Source organism: Glycine soja, chromosome 3 (genome assembly GCF_004193775.1).
Source record: "Glycine soja cultivar W05 chromosome 3, ASM419377v2, whole genome shotgun sequence".
NCBI classification, from domain to species: domain Eukaryota; kingdom Viridiplantae; phylum Streptophyta; class Magnoliopsida; order Fabales; family Fabaceae; genus Glycine; species Glycine soja.
In genome coordinates, this window is record NC_041004.1 from 39817055 (window position 1) to 39836863 (window position 19809).

The 19809-nt window shown below is 31.5% G+C and overlaps 3 protein-coding genes across 3 annotated transcripts; 1 reads left to right on the top strand and 2 right to left on the bottom strand.

Moving 5' to 3' along the window:
• Positions 1 to 2903: 2903 nt before the first annotated feature.
• LOC114406938 (casein kinase 1-like protein 6) lies at positions 2904 to 8706 on the top strand. Its single transcript, XM_028369818.1, has 14 exons — positions 2904 to 3609; positions 3739 to 3779; positions 4400 to 4469; positions 4778 to 4926; positions 5020 to 5115; positions 5717 to 5787; positions 6192 to 6253; positions 6359 to 6422; positions 6544 to 6628; positions 7072 to 7198; positions 7305 to 7381; positions 7459 to 7522; positions 7631 to 7764; positions 7945 to 8706. The coding sequence occupies exons 1-14, from the start codon at positions 3519 to 3521 to the stop codon at positions 8218 to 8220; spliced, it is 1407 nt and encodes a 468-aa protein (XP_028225619.1). The 5' UTR covers positions 2904 to 3518; the 3' UTR covers positions 8221 to 8706.
• A 1885-nt stretch (positions 8707 to 10591) lies between these two features.
• LOC114406939 (vacuolar protein sorting-associated protein 2 homolog 3-like) lies at positions 10592 to 14856 on the bottom strand. The gene is made up of 11 exons (XM_028369819.1): positions 14696 to 14856; positions 14497 to 14541; positions 14149 to 14183; positions 13989 to 14039; positions 13627 to 13731; positions 13434 to 13505; positions 12425 to 12496; positions 12239 to 12319; positions 11421 to 11456; positions 11271 to 11326; positions 10592 to 11026 (listed from the first exon to the last, which is right to left on the bottom strand). Exons 1-11 carry the CDS (start codon positions 14727 to 14729, stop codon positions 10975 to 10977), a joined length of 639 nt encoding a protein of 212 aa, XP_028225620.1. The 5' UTR covers positions 14730 to 14856; the 3' UTR covers positions 10592 to 10974.
• Positions 14857 to 17313: 2457 nt separating this feature from the next.
• On the bottom strand, positions 17314 to 18910 carry LOC114405268 (CRIB domain-containing protein RIC5-like). The gene is made up of 4 exons (XM_028367876.1): positions 18847 to 18910; positions 18578 to 18690; positions 18373 to 18418; positions 17314 to 17792 (listed from the first exon to the last, which is right to left on the bottom strand). The coding sequence occupies exons 1-4, from the start codon at positions 18908 to 18910 to the stop codon at positions 17314 to 17316; spliced, it is 702 nt and encodes a 233-aa protein (XP_028223677.1).
• Between the last annotated feature and the right edge of the window lie 899 nt (positions 18911 to 19809).

Consider the following 19809-nt stretch of genomic DNA (forward strand, 5'->3'; position numbering starts at 1 on the left):
TGTTACAAAGGAATGTTGACTGCCACGTGTCACGTTCTTATTAAATGGTGATTATCACGTGTCATGTTCTGATTGGTCAATGAAAATAACAATGCATTTCATCTTTCATGGAATTGACATCAAATCAGAACATGACACGTGATAGTCATCATCCAATAAGAACGTGACACGTGACAGTCAACGTCACCTGCTAACAGTCAACGTCCAATTGTGGACCGGAGAATCAACATTGCATGATTTTACAAAATAGGGGAACCAAATTCGTGAATTAAAAAAATTGAGAAATCAAATCTGAAGCTAGAGATAAAGTGGGAGACCAATTTTACAATTTTATCAAAAAAATTATATATTGGTAGTTATTTATACTCCGTCAAGACAATTCAAGATGTCCCTCTCCTTGTTGTGTACTTCAGTTTTGCTACATTGCTCAAATGTTAAGCCAGAATTAAGTCTTGAATCATTTAGCCTAATTAATTAATAATATGAAAATCACAACCAAACCGAAGTGTAATGATTGGCTTTTATTAGTCACTCATCTTCTAGGCAAATTTAAAAAATTTAGTTAGTGATTCTAGCATTTTTTTACTAGCGTATATTGGTTAGCATAGTTCTCTACTTGGGTTTAGCAATAGAGTAATTTTGTTCTAAGTTTTGATGTGATTTACTCGGGATTATATTTGAAGTATCCTACGGTTAGCTATTGACTTTATTCAATGTATGTTTCTTAAAGGTAGTTTACTTTGGGCCAACATTGTTTTCTATGTGGATTGGGCCTTAAGTCCAGTTGCCCAGTCCATAACACATCTAAAATCATATTTGTTTATGTTTGTCAAATTAATTCCTTTTAATTTTTTGTTTATATTCATATTTGATTTTTTCCACTATATTTCAACTGTTTATATTTATTTATTTTTTTTGAAGGATTTGATAGATATTTGTTTGTTTTAAGTATCATGTATATCTCTCTCTTATACTTTAAAATATTTTAAATTTCTTATTTATTTATTTTAGTTAAATTTAAAAATACTCATTCAATATGCAAAACATTTCTTCATTATAAGCGGCTCAAATTTTTTTTTTTCAATTGATTGCAATCGTGTACTCTATGATGGTACAAAACCTTCATCATTGTGTTTTTGTTTGCCAATTCATTAATTGATATCTAGCGTTTCTTGAGTGGAATAATAGGATTTATAATTGATCGCAGTCATCGCACGTTCCTCTCTATATTCTCACTATAGTGACCTTTTTTCGTCTTACAATTATTGCTTTTACTTAATTAATATATCCCATATCTACACGGGCATATATTTTATACACTCGTGGCACGTCCAAATGAAAATTCATTCTACCAAACTAATCCGAAATTATTTGGGAAGAAATTTAATTTTATTGACGTAAAAACTAATCCGAAGAATACTTTCAAAGTTCTGCATAACTAAAAAGTATAATATTATTCCTTAAATAAGTTAACTTAATTCCCTCATTAGTGAAATCAAATGTAATTTTTAAATATCAAAAGTTTCATGCTAAAAAATAGCAGCTATTTTTTTGAAGGAAGGAAGAGCAGTTAAATTTTTAATTCTTAAATATGATAAATTATAGGGTTTCCTTAAAATCAACTAATGTGAAATTGTTTTTGATTCATCTTTTAATAATTATATATAAAAGTTATGAATTCACAAGGAGGAGTATTCAGTCTCCGTACACAGCTATAAACATCAAATTGAATAAAAGTCAATTTGGGAATAATGTTATGGGCAGACTACACTGTGTGATTTTTTTTCATAGATTTGAATCATAGTATTAAAATTTCAAGAGGATCGAATTGATTGGTTTAATCGGTCCGACGAAAAAATGGTTGATTTGTTAACTAAAAAAGTACTATATTTTAGAGTCGGTAAAAATTGATCAAATCAATCTATTCTTTTTAAAGATAAGTGCAAAAGAATAATAATTTTGAATCAGTATTTTTCAAATTTTCATTTTTTAAAATTTAATCTAAAATATTTCAAAATTAAATAAAAGCACTACTTTAGTATATTAATATACATTATTTCCTGATTATTATTTTATAATATATATATATATATATATATATATATATATATATATTTCCTTTACATTATTGATTAAAGTAATTTAACCACCGTTAAATCAATAAGGACATCTCTAATACCCATTGCTTAACAAGATACCTATTTTAAGATATTATTATTTAGTTTTTTTTACCATAAAAAGAAATCAAACATATTTTAAAAAAAAGAAATATCGTGGATTCAATCTTTCCATTAATAAAAAAATTAACAATTAATATTTACTAAAAAAAAATATTTGATTTTTTAAAATTAAAATTTGATCATTTATGATTTAAAAATATTTTATTATCATTTAAATGTTATTAAAGAGTGGATAATTCAAGAATTGTTTAAAATCATATTATCATTAATGTAAAATGTTAATGAATTATATAACTATCGTAGTAGGAAACAATTATGCACAAGTAATTTTTTAAAATCTAAATCATAGATATTCTCGAACAAGAGATTCAATATTAGAATATGATACTTGTTGTTAATATGAATTAATTTAACATAAATTAACCGTACATACTTGATTGTAGAAAAATAAGTAACAAGTAATTAAAGTAAATTTAGTAAAATAAATAATAGAAAAGGAAGAAAAGAAAATAAATTTCCCTGAAACAGTTTGACTACCAATGGGCGAGCGACAGACAGAGAAGGTATCGGTTAACCCCTCGTCTTGTCATAATCTACAAATTTTCTTTTCAGAACACAGTTTCGCTGAAAATAAAAAAGAACAGACGAAGATAAAAAAGTAAGAATAATTTAAATTAAAAAACTAATTTTAAATACAACCAAAACACACCAACGATTACTATAATCTCTTGCCAGCTTTTCCTTTTTCTCGCTCTTCTCTCTCTCTCTCCAAAGTCCATACTTTTTGATTTGTGGAATTACTCTTGTTCCTACCTGCTTCAGCACAGCCTCCTCAATCTCCTCCTATTGTTCTTTCTCTTTTTGTTTTTTTATAATAAAAAGATTCAGTTTTGTGTGTTGTCGCTGATACCCATTTGCATTTTGTATTCTGGGTCAATGCTGTCATGTTCTCTGCAAATTAGGGTTTCAATCCGTGCTCCGGAGTGATTGATTCTGTTTCATGTGTTGAAAAGGAATGTAGCTGGAAAAGATTGTGTTTGTTCTGAATAATAAAAATTTCATCTTCATTGTTGGGGATGCTACGGATTTTGTAAATTTAGCACCTTTTTTTTTTCTTTTTTTGATTTGGCCCTTATCCCGGATTTGTTTCCTTAATCCCCTTTTGCGGCTAATCGGATGAATATATTGGTAAATCCCATTGGATTTGAGTGGATTCTCCAATAAAGGTTGGAATTTTTTTATCTGCTGGATCCCTTTGGGCACAAAATTGGTGGTGAAATTGGGAACAAATCTGAACAGAAAAAGGCTCTCTGTAGTTACTCGGTGTGGGTGGATTGAATGTCTTCTTTGATGATGGATCATGTTATTGGTGGGAAGTTTAAACTGGGAAGGAAAATTGGGAGTGGGTCTTTTGGGGAGCTTTATATAGGTATGTAATGTTCATGTTTATTGCCCCCTTTATCCTGTCTTATAGTAATTTTAATCTTCCTTTTTGCAGCATTTTCATAGATTGTTATATGATTTATAACTTATTTTTTATCTATATTCTCTTTGTCAGCTGTTAATATACAAACCGGAGAGGAGGTGGCTGTCAAGCTGGTATGTTAAGTTCTCTTCAATTTTTAACCCTCTTTTATGTCTGGATGGGGCAAAATGATTAATTTGTTAATTTTTTTTATGAATTCTTAGAGACTCATTGATGTGTTCCTGTTTCTGATTTCATGTGTCTAATATGTGCATATATGAACTCATCAGTAATCACCTTGATTTAATCAGTGGAACATGGATTTTAGACCATATATATGTCTTGCACCCATTGGAGTGCTTTAGAATTCCCTTTTTGTAGATATTGTCACTTCAGATGATGAAGTCTCCTATATTTTTATCAATGTTATGAGAGTTCCAATAAGGATACGTAACACTTGATTTGAGAGATAATTTATTATTGTTGGAGTAACAAAGGTAATAACTTTTTCTTCTTACACTTTTACTGAGCAATACTTATGGATTGCAGTGGCATGTGAAATGCTACATCATCCCGTTATGGATGCATACTTTACTTCTCATTGTTATGCTGCAGTTTATCTTACTTAGATTGTTCGTCATATTCTTTCGTCATACTTTTGAGAATTTTTTATATCAGTTAATGATGTTAGTCTGCTCATTATATTCTATGTTATTGTTCTGAACCCACTTGTCCTCTCCCTGTAAAATTCCAGGAACCTGTGAAGACCAAGCATCCCCAGCTTCACTATGAGTCAAAATTGTATATGCTTCTTCAAGGAGGAAGTGAGTCTAGATCTCTTTTTTTTTTTACCATTTTGGGTTCTAAATGTATTAGCTAATACCTCAATAAAGTTACATATTAAATTGTTTCTCGATCATTGTGTGTACGTGGTTGTTCTATCTTTTTGAGTCTGGAGGATAGCTTAATTGATGTCCTGAATCTTCTTCTAATGAAACCAAAACCATTAGTCTGAAGCTATTCCCTCAAAGTAATGTAGGACTGAAAAAGTGTTAGAAAACAATTAAGACGTTTCCTTTTGAGACAATTAAGATTTTCCTTTTGAGTAATGCAATTTGGTTCCTTATTGAAGCGGGGATTCCCCATCTCAAGTGGTTTGGAGTAGAGGGAGACTACAATGTCATGGCAATTGATCTTCTTGGACCAAGTCTGGAAGATTTGTTCAATTATTGCAACCGGAAGTTAACATTGAAGACAGTGTTAATGCTTGCTGATCAATTAGTAAGTCAATGTGCCAATTATTATTTAAGCAAAGTACCTTACTTTACTTAAATAGTGATGCTAATGTTTTACTTGCTTAATATTGTTGTTCAGATTAACAGAGTTGAATATATGCATTCTAGAGGTTTCCTTCACCGTGACATCAAGCCAGACAATTTTTTAATGGGCCTAGGACGTAAAGCAAACCAGGTATATTATATTGTTGAAGATGCCTTCTTTCCCCTTCTTCTTCCCCTTTTTGTTTCAGTAAATTTTGGTTGTTATTTCATCATTTTTCATATGAATGGAAGAAAAATTACTCATTTTCATAATGCTCTTAGTCATGATGTCAATGCACATTTTGGAATTCAAATAGTGCAAGACCACTAAAGTGTGTACCTCCAACAGAACCAAATTATTCTTCATAGTTACGAGAAGTCATAAAATGGTGTTTTGCTACCAGTATGTAAGAAGATTAGTTGCATAAACTTGCTTCAGGTTGAAGAAGAAAAAAGAGAGCAGAATGTTTATCTTCACTAGGATGAGAAAAGAACCCAACAAAAATCAAAGTCATTAGAAAAACTGTGAGAAACTAGTGGTTGTTTTACATTGTCTCATTTTCGTTTCCAATTGGTTAGGAGTAATTAAGTGGAGGTTTAGGAGTCATTTTCTACAACAAACCATAAGGCGGCACCTCACACCTCATCCTATTTACTCTTCTTTGGTGCCACTAAATTGAACTGTTCTATTTGATTATGCAAGTTCCAGTTCTTTTAACTATGTTCATGTCATGCTGGGTATCTCATTTCAGGTGTACATCATTGACTATGGCCTTGCAAAAAAATATAGGGATCTTCAGACTCATAGGCACATACCATACAGGTGAATTTTGTCATCATTATTTTAGGACATTAAGGTGTAGTATGTATAATTATAAAAAACACTTCATGGTAAAACAACCTTGCCTTATTAATTGCATGTCTTCCTTGTAGAGTTGTAGTTAAGCATTTACTTCACATCACGTCTATAGGTATTGTGCCATTTTTCTAGTGGATAGTTTTTACCGAAATGTAGGTAGTATTGGTATCATTCACTCTCATTATAAAGAATAATAATAATATTAATTGGGATCACTGTCAAATATTGTAAATGTGGTTGTGTTTGCAACCATGCATCACTCTGTTAAAGTGCTCTTTCTCTTTAATTTTCATTATAGTGATATAGACTTAGTTTTTTTTGTAAAATTTATATTTTTTTTGTTATGTAATGTTGTCTTTCTTGCACAGGGAAAACAAGAACCTTACAGGCACAGCCCGGTATGCAAGTGTCAACACCCATCTTGGAATTGGTGAGTAATGTGTTGTAAACTTGTGGTGGCGCTCATTATGTTTTGTGTTGACAAGCAATAATTAGAATTCTTTCTTTTGTCAATTTTACTTTATTTTGCTGGCAGAACAAAGCAGAAGGGATGATCTGGAATCTCTTGGTTATGTGCTCATGTACTTCTTAAGAGGAAGGTCAGATACTTGATAGATACATTTACTTTACCTTGTACTAGACTTGGATATTATTCTTACTGTAGTTTATCAAAAAGTGTTGTTCTCACTATCTCTTTCCATTGCACAATTTGTTTTTCAGTCTTCCCTGGCAGGGACTGAAGGCTGGCACCAAAAAACAAAAATATGATAAAATCAGTGAGAAGAAAATGTCAACTTCGTTAGAGGTATAATGAATAGCCGCATTAGTGTGGCTTTTGGATAAATTTGATATTCCCTCTGGATCTAGTGTTTGATGCCTTGAATTTTTTGGATGTTGTTGACTGGTCTGATATGCAGTTGGACCTGAATGTATGATAACATAGAGGTTTAGAAGACACACTAGGTCTGAGAGCCACTCCCATAATAGTTTGTGACTTTGAATGTGAATACTTGTGAGCAAGATGAACTGCATGTTTCTCTTGTGCATTAAACTAGATTTACTTATATACTAATATTGGATTCTTCTATTAACTAATTTCTCCGGTTGATTTTCTCATTTTAAGACTTAAGTCGTATGTTCTTTGCATTCAACAATTGGCATAAGTTGCACATTTTGTCCTTTACTTGTATTTCAATTCTTAATTTTGTTGGTCCTGTTGTTTTGTTAATTTTATGCCTTATATAACAGGGGCTCTGCAAGTCATATCCCTCAGAGTTTGTATCATATTTTCAATATTGCCGAACATTGCGATTTGAAGACAAGCCTGATTATTCATATTTAAAGAGGCTGTTTCGAGATTTATTTATTAGAGAAGGTCTGATACACAATATATCTACATTGTATATTATCATTCTTGTGTATTTTGATGGAAACCTAGTATGTTAAACGGTTGCAAATTAATCTGGACATTGTTAGTGCAGGCTATCAATTTGACTATGTTTTTGATTGGACTATATTGAAGTATCCGCAGATTGGCGGCAGCAGCTCTAGAGGGCGGGTCAGTACTTTTATATCATGCCTATTTGGATTTTGCTTTCTAGTTGAGGTCACTTACTATAATTGTTTTAATAACAGCATGAAAGTGGCAAGGCAGCTATGCATGCAGGACCATCTGTACAAAAGCCAGAAAAAGTATCAGGTCAACTATGTTTATCGTTTTCATTGCTCATGTCAATAATGGTCAAACTATTGTGCTTTTCCCAAATTTATTTTGTATAATCCTTGGTCATTCAATTGCTTATTTCAGTTGGGAAAGAGATTCGAGAAAAATTCTCTGGTGCTGTTGAAGCTTTCTCCCGGAGGAACCCAACAAGTCCTAGTCCTCGTGGTGATCACTCCAAACGTAGGAGTTTTGAGGAAGTAGCAGTACACAAAGATGTGGTAAATATTTCTAAACAACAAGATTTCATTATTCATCACACGAAGATTTCTCTATTGTTTTCAAAACCTATTGTGAAGATGCTGCATGCAATCATTTGTTGAAATTTTTATGGCTGGAGTTTTATTTATACTTTCTACTCGTGTGTTCTTAACTTTTTTATTTTTATCTTGTCTCTTAAGTATCATGATCAAGAGAAGGGACGCAATTCGTCCCGATATGGCAGCAGTTCAAGAAGACCCATAATCTCATTGTCAACCAGGCCAAGTTCCTCTGGTGATCATACTGACAGTCGTACTGGCCGGCTAACCTCAAGTGGAAGCCGACAATCTGCCACACATAGAAATATTCAACCTATGCACGAGACAAAACAACCAACTTACACACGCTCTGGATCCACCAGAGGCAACCGTGATGATCCTCTGCGGAGTTTTGAGCTCCTCTCTATCAGGAAGTAACAAGTATATCCAGTTTCAATTTGTTACAAAGACATTTTCTAAATTCTAATGCACTTGTTTATCCAAGAACTATCAATCTCGAGCATTATGGAATCATGTTCATGTATATTATTGAATTGCCATGAGCCATGCGGTCATAATCAACTTGACTTCCTGTTACCAATTTGTGAACCAAGGTGGACTATTTTCTGCCCCCTCCTAGATTATGCCTTCGGAAGAAGATTTCTCGGATGTTGTATCATGTTCCTAAAACATGCTTCTGAGAACTCAACCAGGGGTCCTCTCCTTTTTACTAGAAAAGATTTGTTTTCTTTTTTTTTGAAACAAAATAGAGTAAAGTAGAGTTGTAGTTTATGATACAATTGTTATTGGTTTTTCGCAATGAGACCCAACACTGCCTCTATGTTTCCCATGTTATGAGTGGAATTATTGATGTTAGAAATTGGTCTCAAGCTACAAAAGCTGTTCGAGATCTTTCATTATTCATTTCTCATGATGCCTATAGTCGCATGCCAGATATATTTGCCGAACTCAACCATATAACTAGGTATGGTGGTGGTGGTTTTAAAATCGTGCTTCATTCACACGTGCGCACAATGGTGGTGGTGGTTTTAAAATTGTGTTTGATTCACACACGCCGCACACATATATATAGGGCTGTGTCCAGATATTTTTTAAATAGGCTTTTTTTTTTTACCTGTCATGGATATTCATAGTTTAATGAGTTAAAGATTAATTTTACTTGTAGTTTTAGGGCATTGTTGCGTACATCCAACAATTTTACGGATTAATTAATCTGTATGAGGCTTACGGATTAGTTAATCTGTAAATATTCTTTTAAAAAAATGTTTTATGAATTAATTTAAGATTAATGGTTCAAGAATTTGTGACTTTCAGATTATTAACACTAAATTATAATATAAATAATATTATTATATATAACACTAAATTTTTTAATGTGCATATAAATTTAAATAATTAATTTTGATATAACTCATACGAATTATTTAATTTGTATATTTTTTATAAAAAAAATATTTACTATTAAAAATTTAATTTATTAATAAATTCAAAAAACATATTTTTGAAAAAAAATAAAAAAAAAATTTATGAGGTATACAAATTATGTAGTCCATAAAAACAAAAAACCTTTAAGGACATTTTTGAAATTTTATTTTAATGCTGGGTGCACATGCAATATGCCTGGTACACCTAGCAAAGCCTGCAGTTCTACAACTGATGTTTGCCCAAAGGGTTTACGCATGCAACAAGGGATTGATTTTTGGCTAAATAGATTGTGTGTACAATATGTGAGTATAGGGTGCTTAATCATTATTCATATATTTTCTAGCTTTTTGAATTAGCGACATTTTTTTTTTTTTATGAATTAACGTTTTAACAGTAGAAACAATTGATTTTTCAAACAAAATTTTCATTCAATTAAAAACTAATTAATACTGTTAGATTTTACCATTAAAAACTTTACATTTATAGACGCGAGTACACCCTTACAAATTTTGCACTTTATTATATTAATTAATTAGCTTTACAGTTTACACAATTAATTCAGTCTACACAATTCATGTTTAGTGAGCCTAATATAGTGATAGACGTGCCGTGACTTTGTACGTAATTAATAGTTTATCTAGCAATGGGCCTTAGGCGATAGCCTCACTCGCCTTGCCGTCAATTTGACCCTTTATATATGCGAGAGATTAATTTATATGAAGAGTAATTTTTTTCTCTCATTATTTTTTTTTAAAATCTAATGATTGTAATAAGTAATTAATCTTAACCATTAGAATGAATGGTGAAGATGAAAAATAACTTTCTTAGAATTAGTCTTGATATATATATATAAAAGGGGATATATTTAACAGAGGGTTATTTTATGTGAGCAAGATAAAATATTGGCATTAAATTTTATCATGAATGGTTAAGATTAGAATATATAAGTCATCAATTTTTTAAAAGGTTACAGAATAATTATTTGATTTTATAAACTTTCAATTTTAGTTTCTAATAAAGTATTCGTCTCCGTTTTATGAAATGTATCATGTGGTTCCTATCTCCATAAAAGAGAAACTGAAAAACAATGACTACACATCCACCCGTATCATTTGTAAGCTATTTTTAATTTTTGAAAAACTAAAAAAAAATAGATTCATTAAAAAGTGCATAGTTACTATACAATTTTTTAAAAACACCTTTTAGTTAAAAATTCTTAAAGTTTTATTAATGGAATCTAACTATAAATGAAAGTGAAACATGCCTAGTATCGCTTTGAGAGAAATTTACAAGTAAGACCAATTTATTTACGGTAAAGCCTTTGTAGTTTCTGAAATCAATTATTGATGATGCAAGGTCTACATGAGCAATTAACTACAGTTTGGCATTTCCCTTCCAGAGAATCAACGAATCCACACATGTTCAATCTACTATCATTCTCCCGTTGCCTGATTTCATTCCTAACAAGCACGTTCAAGTAAAATCTTTCTTCGGCCAGCCGCAACTTAAATCGACTTAGCAATTCACTGACAAACAGCATCAAACTATACGTTTTTCTTTATATCCCCAACTACAACTTCTACAAGTAAATAACCATCTCAGAAATTTTGGATATATCATTATTCATACATAATAATTTCAAGGATGTATATACACACTAAACTTGTGAAATCCCAAGAAAACATAGCTCAGGAAAGAATTTTAGTTTAAAACTGAGTTCCAGAATCACATAATCCCAAGCAAAATTTACGGGTTTCTAAGAGCCGCCAAACGCTTCTCAAGTTCTTCAATGCCCGAGCTGCAGTGGCATCAAATTTACAAGGTCAAATAAACTTGCAAAAGAAAAGCAAATAGCTAAAGAAATTTTAATTATTATTTTTTATATATATCCACAGGTTTCCTACTTAGGAGGTAGTCCTGAGGGACCTTGCAGCAATTCACCCCCTCCCCATGGATTGTTTTTCACAGTATTCAGGCAAATAGACACAAGGATCCAAATTAAATTCTTCAGGACAGAGACAGTTAGACAGAAGATGTACTACCTGCTATCATTTTCAGCATTCTTTGTTGCGACTCTCCCTTTGGGAGCTGCTGATAACTGCCAAAAGTTCAAATAGGACACAAATTAGGTTGATAAAAAGCATTATGACAGATGAGAGAGTGTGAAGAGATTAATGACAGCTTATTCCTACCTGTGAGGCAACATCTACACCAATTTCATCGAGCACCTGCAAGAAAAGAAAAGAGGTGCCATCAGTTTCTTTTTTGTAATTTCCAAAGCAAATGCCATCCCAGACAATAAGACCTTGAACTTCGGCCCATCTAGTCTCATTATTCTTTGTGAATCATAAACCATTCCTTCTAAACCTTGTAAACTAAGCCACAAGTGACAAGGAAATCATAAATTTTCATAAATTTAAAAGTTGTTTTAGGTCTTGTAAGAAACATGATGGTAAAAAAGCCATGCTCTTTCTCTTGGCAGTGTTTTTTTTTCTTCTATCTGTAGGAATTAAACACGGTAGTAAGGGGTTTACAACACTCACATTCATTCTCTGCTCAATCAATTGAGCTAGACCCCCTTGATTCTTTTTTTTTTCTTTCTTCAAATTAGGGCTACGAGGAGATCCTAAACTTTTCACTGAATAGTCCCTTAATTATCTCAACAACATTATGAATTAGCCTAATGGCATCAATTGACCATCCTGTTCACTTCAACTAGGGATAAATAAAACTCAGTGGCTTTTGTTATTGATTCTCGATTGCCCCAAGACTGTTATTGCTGTGGTTAGGACCTAAAATTGGACAATGATTCTAGCACCACTAATTCTTATGAATTGTAATACAAGATACATTTGTTATTCCTCCTAGTAAACAACTTTATGTGAAATAAATGCCATGTCAAATATAATAAAAGTCTTTAATTATTTTAAAAATTAATCAAGTAAAAGGCCCTGTAAACATTGCAACACATTTTTTTTTAAGTTGCAATAAAAGGCAATACAAAGAGTACCTGGTTTGTCAGCTCTTCAGTCTCCTCTTCAGCTTCATCATTATCCAAGGCATCATCTATGGCATCTGACATCATTTCAGTCTGCTCATAAAATTATATACCACTAAAGTCCGTAAGTAGTTGAAACAAAACACTAGTTCCTGATATTCTAACTTGCAAAATTAGTAAACCAAAACATCATCTTACAGTCATATCCATCTGCGCTGATTGTTTCTGGAAGTCTTGTATAATTTTAGCTTGCTTTGCCGGTTCCATTTTCTGCAATGAATCTTCTAATTTAGTTCAAGGGGAAAATAATAAAAAATGGTATAGTGATTAGTTTAAAGACTTCACTTCAATGTCAATGTTTTGTTTATTTCGTAGGAAGTTAGCAGAACTGCTGTTATCATTGCTGTTTCCTGATACAACATTTTTTCTGAGTTTGTCAACAACGTTGAATATATCCACACCATCCATTTCTTTTTTCTAATTCTGACTTCATTTGTCTGTGCATGTGATAGGAAGGGAGAAGGATGAAACTGACATCCTTTACAAAATTTAGTAAAAGAACAATGTCTTGTCATTGACTATTCTGTGGAAACCTAAAATGTAACCAACCCCACAGCAACCCCTAAATAACCTTATGCTCCAAACCCTCAACCTTGCACAAACCTACCAATACTTTTAGATACTTCACCGATATATATTTCTGAAGTATCTAAGCTTTCAAGAAAAAGTTATGAAAATCTAATGCAGCCAGACCAAAGACATAGAAGTACGTGTATGATAGATACATAGAAAGCTTTGTCTCTTGAGGAACCTTAAATGGAAATTTTCCTTTTATTGAATGATGCTTTAGATGGGAATGAGATTGATACAGATTATTTTTGTAGGAAATAGGCAAAGATTTATGATGACCACAATTCATAATTTTTATTCAGTAATGTTGAAAAAGTATGCTATTAATTTGGCTTTGCTTGGAACTCTATATTAAGTTTCATGATTTTTATACATATCTAGATATGTATCCTGCTTGTATGATATCCTATATACTTTAAAAATAGCTGTATCACTATATCGGATGCGTATCATATTCAATACACATCATATCTATGCATCATACATAAAACCTAACAAAATATTGCTTTTATGGCCCAGGAACAAATATATCGTATGGAAATATTATATATTTAAAATGTAAGATTGAATTTGTGACCTTATTCATAGCTGCCATTGCCTTAGTAGCACCTTTCAAGCCAACAGCAACAGAAGAATGTGCATGCATGGCCTGCATCGAATGAAAAACATAGCTAAGACAGAGCAGATAAAGCATGTATCTGCTTAAACACAAGTAGCAAAAGAAGACAAATAAACACATCACAAAAATAGCTGCTTCATCGACAACGTACCTGAGTGTGAGTTGCTATGCCTCTCATCTGAGCTCGACTACCTTGAAGATTAGCAATTTGTTGCCTAAGCCTGATCAACTGGCGAGCTAGAATTTTAGTTGCTGCCTGAGAAATGCAGTGACAAACAAAACATCCATTTTTAATCTCAGATCAATGCCTGTGAGCAAATACATAAAAGAAACATACGCCTATGAGCAAGGTTTTAAATTGCAGTCGTGGTCACAGTTTCGTCACTTTTTACAATAATGCAAAAAAAATTGCAGTCCCTGACACCCGAAAAACCTCCACGTTGCATCATCAAAAGTCATGATCGCGAACCATTTACTAAAACCTTGACTATGAGCATGAAAAGGAGATGATACCTCATTTCCCGTCTTAGCAGTTCTCTTTATCTCAGCAACAAGCTTTTTTTCCTAATTACACAAACAAATAGCTAATATTAGTTCAATATACCATAAAAAGTTGAGACTGAAGAAAGAGGATAATCACATTCACTCGTTAAGTGACTATAGTATGACATACTTCCGATTGTAGAGCTCCAATTTCCTTCTCTATACCTGAAATAAGGAAGCATATTATTAATTATATCACATACCAACAAGTCGTTGGTTGAGTGGTACTGCACTCGGTCCCCTTAAGCAAGGTTTCGGGTTCGAGTCTCGTGGATGGAAAAACCGTGGTTGGGAGTGAAGAATCCCACTAAAGTTAATGGATACTCCATACCAATAACATGGTAACATAAAGAAAAGTATTATTACATCACATAAGTGGAAAGCTCACACCTCTAACTTATTCTAATCATCACACGAAATTCATAGGTAAAATTAATCGATCTAAGGGTTTATGAGGTTGATTGAAACAATACACTACCTCTACTGGCGTTTGTCATTTCACGTTTACTCTCACGAAGAGCCTCTGCACGAAATAATAGCAAGCACTTTTAATTATCAAACCAAAACATGAAAATTCAATTGATCGGAAACGAACGAACGCAACCCAAACGTAACACTATTTGAAATATTATAATTAGGTGAGAGGGAAAACAATGATTGGGAAGGAGAAGGAGAACCTTTGGCGGTGGGTTTCTTGGTGAAGATGTTCATGGCGATCGGTGCGTGTTGTCACAGTCGAAGGCAATTTACGGAGAGACACGCAAACACAACCCAACGATGGTGGAGAGAAGAAAAATCCTCGCAATTTTCATGTTTTATTTTTTTTATAATATATGTACTTTCTCATTCGACTATATATAATATTTTAAGATTTCAGTTAACAGAAACCGCATAGGTCTTGGTCGGGTATTTAAGCATATAGTTGACTTGTCTAATTACACTAAGATGCTTATATGTTTTTGCTATTAAGTTTTGTGTTTGGAAAAACTAATAATCACTGAGCGTCAAATGTTTGGGAAAGATTATAATCTCAAATTTCATTTGTTGTTATATAAAAAAAACTGTTTATAAAATAAATTGAATATTTGAGACATCAGCTAAACTATGTAGAAAGTTTTTTTTTTCTTCTAAAAAACCATTTTTAAAAAATATAAAAAGTTATAGTTTATGATTATTTTTCAACAACTTATTTTTTCTTTAAGCTATGTCTCTTTTATTATGTAAGAGTTGATTTTTTTTATTACATCCAAACAAAATTAATTATTTTAAACAACTTTTTCAGCAAACTTATCCAAACAAAAACTTTTAATTATAATTGGTTATCCATATAATTGATTAATGGAATAATCTAATTTAATTTTGCACAAAATTAGTTCTGATATTTACATAACGTAGGCGGAGGATGATTTCAACAATCAATTTTTTTTTTATGTAAAATCAAAATGTTTGTTGTATGGAATAATTAGAAGACATTTGTATCATATTTCCCGTACTCACACTATTGTTTCTTGTACTTTTTATTATATTTCAAAAAGTTTATTCTAAAATACAATGAAGTGCATAAAGTAATAATGAGAATGCAGAAAATTTTAGCCAATACAGGATTGAGGTCCTATCAACTAACGTTTAAGAATAACCAAATGAGCTATCAACGGGAGTGTAAAAATGTAAAAAAAAACATGTGATACATGTGGTTGAGTCTTTTGCTCCCTCAAACTAGTAATAATGACTTCGCTTTATTTATCAAAATTTTCTTATTGATAAATTCTATAAAAACTCTACGTTAAAATAGAGATCCATCCGTATAAATTTAAAAATTATTAATTTTATCCTCAATTTTTTTATTAATTTATTCTCTATAAAAATAAAATGTTTTTTTTGTCTTGAGTGGTAACCAGACAATTTTCTAATGTGACTAAGATACTTAATTATTTTTTCTTTTTAATTTCCCAAACACACCGAAACCTATTGTTGTCTCATCCATTTTCCTATTATCATGAGGAAGTGAGAAAATCACCAAGAAAATGATGGAAAATTACATTTTATATAGATTTTTTAACCCCAAAAATATTATTTAATTCATTTTAGGAGGGAGGGTTTAGCTGTCACAAATTATTTAATTTATTTGTTATAAAATTACATATGTAAGTCTGTTAAGCACTTCAGATTATCTGTTAGTACCAGATAAAATATGTTTTATTTTTAGAGGAACCAAATTAATACAAAAAATTTTATGAGAAAAAAATTAATATTTTTCAAATTTTACAAAAACCCTAAACATATTTTACCCAAAACTATATTATAAATCTGTTATGATTGGTGATCTTTCCTAGCCTTACAAAAGAGTATTTTTTTGCACGTTCACATGTATCCTTCACTTAAGGTAATTTTATTCAAATTGAGTATGATTGTTCTAGACAACAGAATTTTCTTTTCAAGTATTTAACGTAACTACATGATCCAAGATTTAAACCCGATGTCACTTGTTAAACTAGAATAACTCTATGCGGTTGAACCATGGTCTTACAAAAGGTATGTCTTCTAATCTAAATGTTAGATTTTTGGACTCTCTTCCTATGTGGAGTAAAGGTCCAAATGAGAAGATTCATTTTGTTTCACTTATTTAAGTGGAGAGGGGTCAGATTAAATGTTGAGATACACTGAGAGAGACTCATTTGAGAGAGGAAAACAGTTACAAATCATTGAGAGAGAAAGAAGGAGATGAGAAATCATTGTGATTTTCGCATACCACTGGAGAGTATTTTTCAAATTGCAATTGCGAATTCGTTCACCGTTGGATTAGACTGATTTTTGGATAACAAGTTCTACGCGCGTGATACTTCAAATTGTTTGGTTGGATCGAGAAAAAAAATATATGTATTATGTAGAGAGAAATAAGTGTTTCGCATTATCTACTCTATATTTTGAGGTTTTATTTTCTTGTCTCTATTGTATCAATTGAGGGTTTGTTTTGATTTGACTGTTTGTAGTAAGTTTTAGTGTACTTGTTGGAGGTTCTTTTGTATCTTGATTGATTATAATGAAGTTATTTATTTGATTTGAATGATATGTGATTTTTATCCTTACATTGAGGGATTTTTCATGTTAAACAAATTCGCAGGACATCAATAGTTTAGTACATTAGTCGCAACAACTGCATGAAAAAAATATCTGTACATCAATCATCAATAATTGAACTAAATAGATACATTAGAATTTGAGGAGAGGAGGGGAGAATAGTGTTCTAATTTCAATTATTAACTACTCAAGACTAGTATATAAAAACAAAATTCCTCTAATTTGGGTAACTTTTCAGTATATTTTCACAAGAGCGTCTTTGAAATTGTTCTTCTTCTTCAAAGGACCCGTGTTTGTTCCTAGAATGTGCATCTTCTTCAAAGGACCCGTGTGTGGTCCTAGTCTTGGAACTGTGTCTAGCATGGCCTTCTTGATTATTATTGGAGTATGAGTTTCTAGAATGATGATGATGATGATGATGAGGTTTTGATCTGGTTTTGGATGAGTCACCACCAACATTATTGGAACCATCTTTTGACATCTTGGGACGAGACTTTTTAGGTGGAAAATCATTCCCTTGTTGTTGTTGGAGTGAATCCGTGTCCCCATTGCATGAATCATTTTGGTCTGAATTAGTTTTGGATGACTTTTTATGTGGCCTTGGCCTCCTGTCTGATTTTTCCTTTGCATGAGACTCTCTTATGTTCCCCATTGATTTTGTTTGCCGCTTAGATGATTTGGGAAACTCATTTGAATCTGCATTGGAACATTTATAACATCTAGATTTAAATATATATATATTTTTTGGTGGAAAAAAAATGATATAACAGAGGCACCCAATATATATATATATATATATATATATATATATATATACACTATAGCGTCAATAACATATTAAAATTAAAATTATCCGTAAAAACTTATTTAGAGAATTAATGTGCTGGGGTTTAAAATGCAAACAGTTTTATCTAGTTGTAGCAATTTAACAAGTCCTTGAGCGTCAAGATATCTTGGTGAAGTAGATTGTCTAGCAAAGCGAGATTTTAGTGACTTCAAGGTAAATTGAATCCACATGCATTCATAAAAAGGGTGAAAATTATTTGTTAGATTGGTAAAGAATTGCTGTACGACTGTTTAGTTACTATCATTTTTGTTTATTTGTAACTATAACAATTAATTAATTCCCATTTACTCATTCATCAAAATTAAACAAGTTGGCTTAGTTTGCCTCTTTTTTTTCGGGTGCAGTTTGGCTTTTAAATCGTACGTAAAAATATATTTTGAATGTTAACTCAAAAATGGAAACACAATATTATATGTAGCATGTACATACCTTGAGAGGTCCTTTGGACTGAATCATCGGGTTTAAACTCGTTCATCTGAAACAATTTTAAAATGATGCGAAATTTACACACAAATTAATACAAGTATTTTACATTAAAACCATTTTAGTTAAGTAATTAATTGATGTCCCACAAGTTTGAATATGTTAATGATAATAATTAACAGTTATTTTTTTTGGAAAAATAGAGAATTACCCAGCTGGGATCATTTTCAGAGGGACCATCGTGACCATCCAATCCAATATGCCCCACATGCCTTACATCTGTGGGATTACTAATCTGAATTTCTGAGTCTTTTTCATCGGTATCTGCGAAGTGTATGAGTGGTATTAATTCCTTTAATCAATCAACTGTTTTTTAAAGGGTTAATTAATCAACATAATCTTTCTACAACTTTATATTTGAGAATAGAAATAGATAAAATAACTCGTTAGAAATTAATACAATAAGTGAATGCCACGTACCGAATATCTGAGAAATGAATCTTAGGCCTTTAAGGAGGCCCTTCACCTTATTGTTGTTGGACATGTTAAACAAATTTTATGAGTTCTTCGAATTCTCTTCACAATAGCAATATAAAAGCTTTTCTTAGGCTTTACTAAAACCTTGAAGATGAGAATTCAACATTCTTTTGTGTGTGAAAGGAATTCGTTGTTGACTTGAATAATTGTTCCATGAAGAAACCATCAATGAGGATAATTAAGGCGTATATTTTAACTCTTGGTCTAGTGATTTTTATGTCATTTGGTGAAATAGAGGTTGTTCAAAAACTTGAGGTAGGTTTTGACAACAAAGTATTGTAGAGTCTATGATGAGAAAAGGGACGAATGCAACAAATCAATTGTGTTTAAAAGCACGCATATTTTTACTTTCGTTATTTCTACGGCAATAGTCTGTTTGTTGGTTCCCCCTTCAATCAAAACCAGAGGCTGATCGAGATTTCGGGCGTGACAATGAGAATAGTAGAAAGGAAAATAAATCAATCTTGAATTGAAGATGCTAAATTTAAGAAGCCGTAACAGGTTGTCTCTAAAATTAAATTAAATCAATGAATGATATCTAATATGAATGAATATTTTGCAAAGTGAAGGAGGAAATAAGTTAGGCTATTCATAGGAGCATATAAACTTTTTTTTTAGAAGTAGAGCATATAATTAACCTAATGATCAATTATTATTTTATTTTAATGAAGAGTTTGAGTATAAATAATTAATGTGATAAATTAAGTTACATTATTCAAATATTACTTGAATTCTTTTTTATGAAGTGAAGATTAACACAAAACAAATTAAATTATTATAATAATTTAATTTGTTTTGAACCAATTTAAAATTAGTTAAAAAATAGTTCAATGCAGAACTAATTTTTTAAAATAAATTTAATTTTGAACCAATTTCTAAATCAATTTACCTATTTGAATATAAAAT

What these genes read in the sequence shown, in the direction of transcription:
- LOC114406939 (XM_028369819.1), bottom strand. Translation starts at nt 14,729, where the DNA reads ATGAACATCTTCACCAAGAAACCCACCGCCAAAG. An exon ending in CAGCGCAGATGGATATGACT is followed by an intron (nt 12,320 to 12,424) that starts GTAAGATGATGT and finishes TTTTATGAGCAG; the next exon opens with ACTGAAATGATGTCAGATGC. An exon ending in CTGAAGAGCTGACAAACCAG is followed by an intron (nt 11,457 to 12,238) that starts GTACTCTTTGTA and finishes CTTTTCTTGCAG; the next exon opens with GTGCTCGATGAAATTGGTGT.
- LOC114406938 (XM_028369818.1), top strand. Translation starts at nt 3,519, where the DNA reads ATGTCTTCTTTGATGATGGATCATGTTATTGGTGGGAAGTTTAAACTG. An exon ending in CATAGGCACATACCATACAG is followed by an intron (nt 5,788 to 6,191) that starts GTGAATTTTGTC and finishes TTTCTTGCACAG; the next exon opens with GGAAAACAAGAACCTTACAG. An exon ending in ATGTACTTCTTAAGAGGAAG is followed by an intron (nt 6,423 to 6,543) that starts GTCAGATACTTG and finishes TTTGTTTTTCAG; the next exon opens with TCTTCCCTGGCAGGGACTGA.
- LOC114405268 (XM_028367876.1), bottom strand. Translation starts at nt 18,910, where the DNA reads ATGTCCAACAACAATAAGGTGAAGGGCCTCCTTAAAGGCCTAAGATTC. An exon ending in CTGAAAATGATCCCAGCTGG is followed by an intron (nt 18,419 to 18,577) that starts GTAATTCTCTAT and finishes AAATTGTTTCAG; the next exon opens with ATGAACGAGTTTAAACCCGA. An exon ending in AGTCCAAAGGACCTCTCAAG is followed by an intron (nt 17,793 to 18,372) that starts GTATGTACATGC and finishes GTTCCAATGCAG; the next exon opens with ATTCAAATGAGTTTCCCAAA.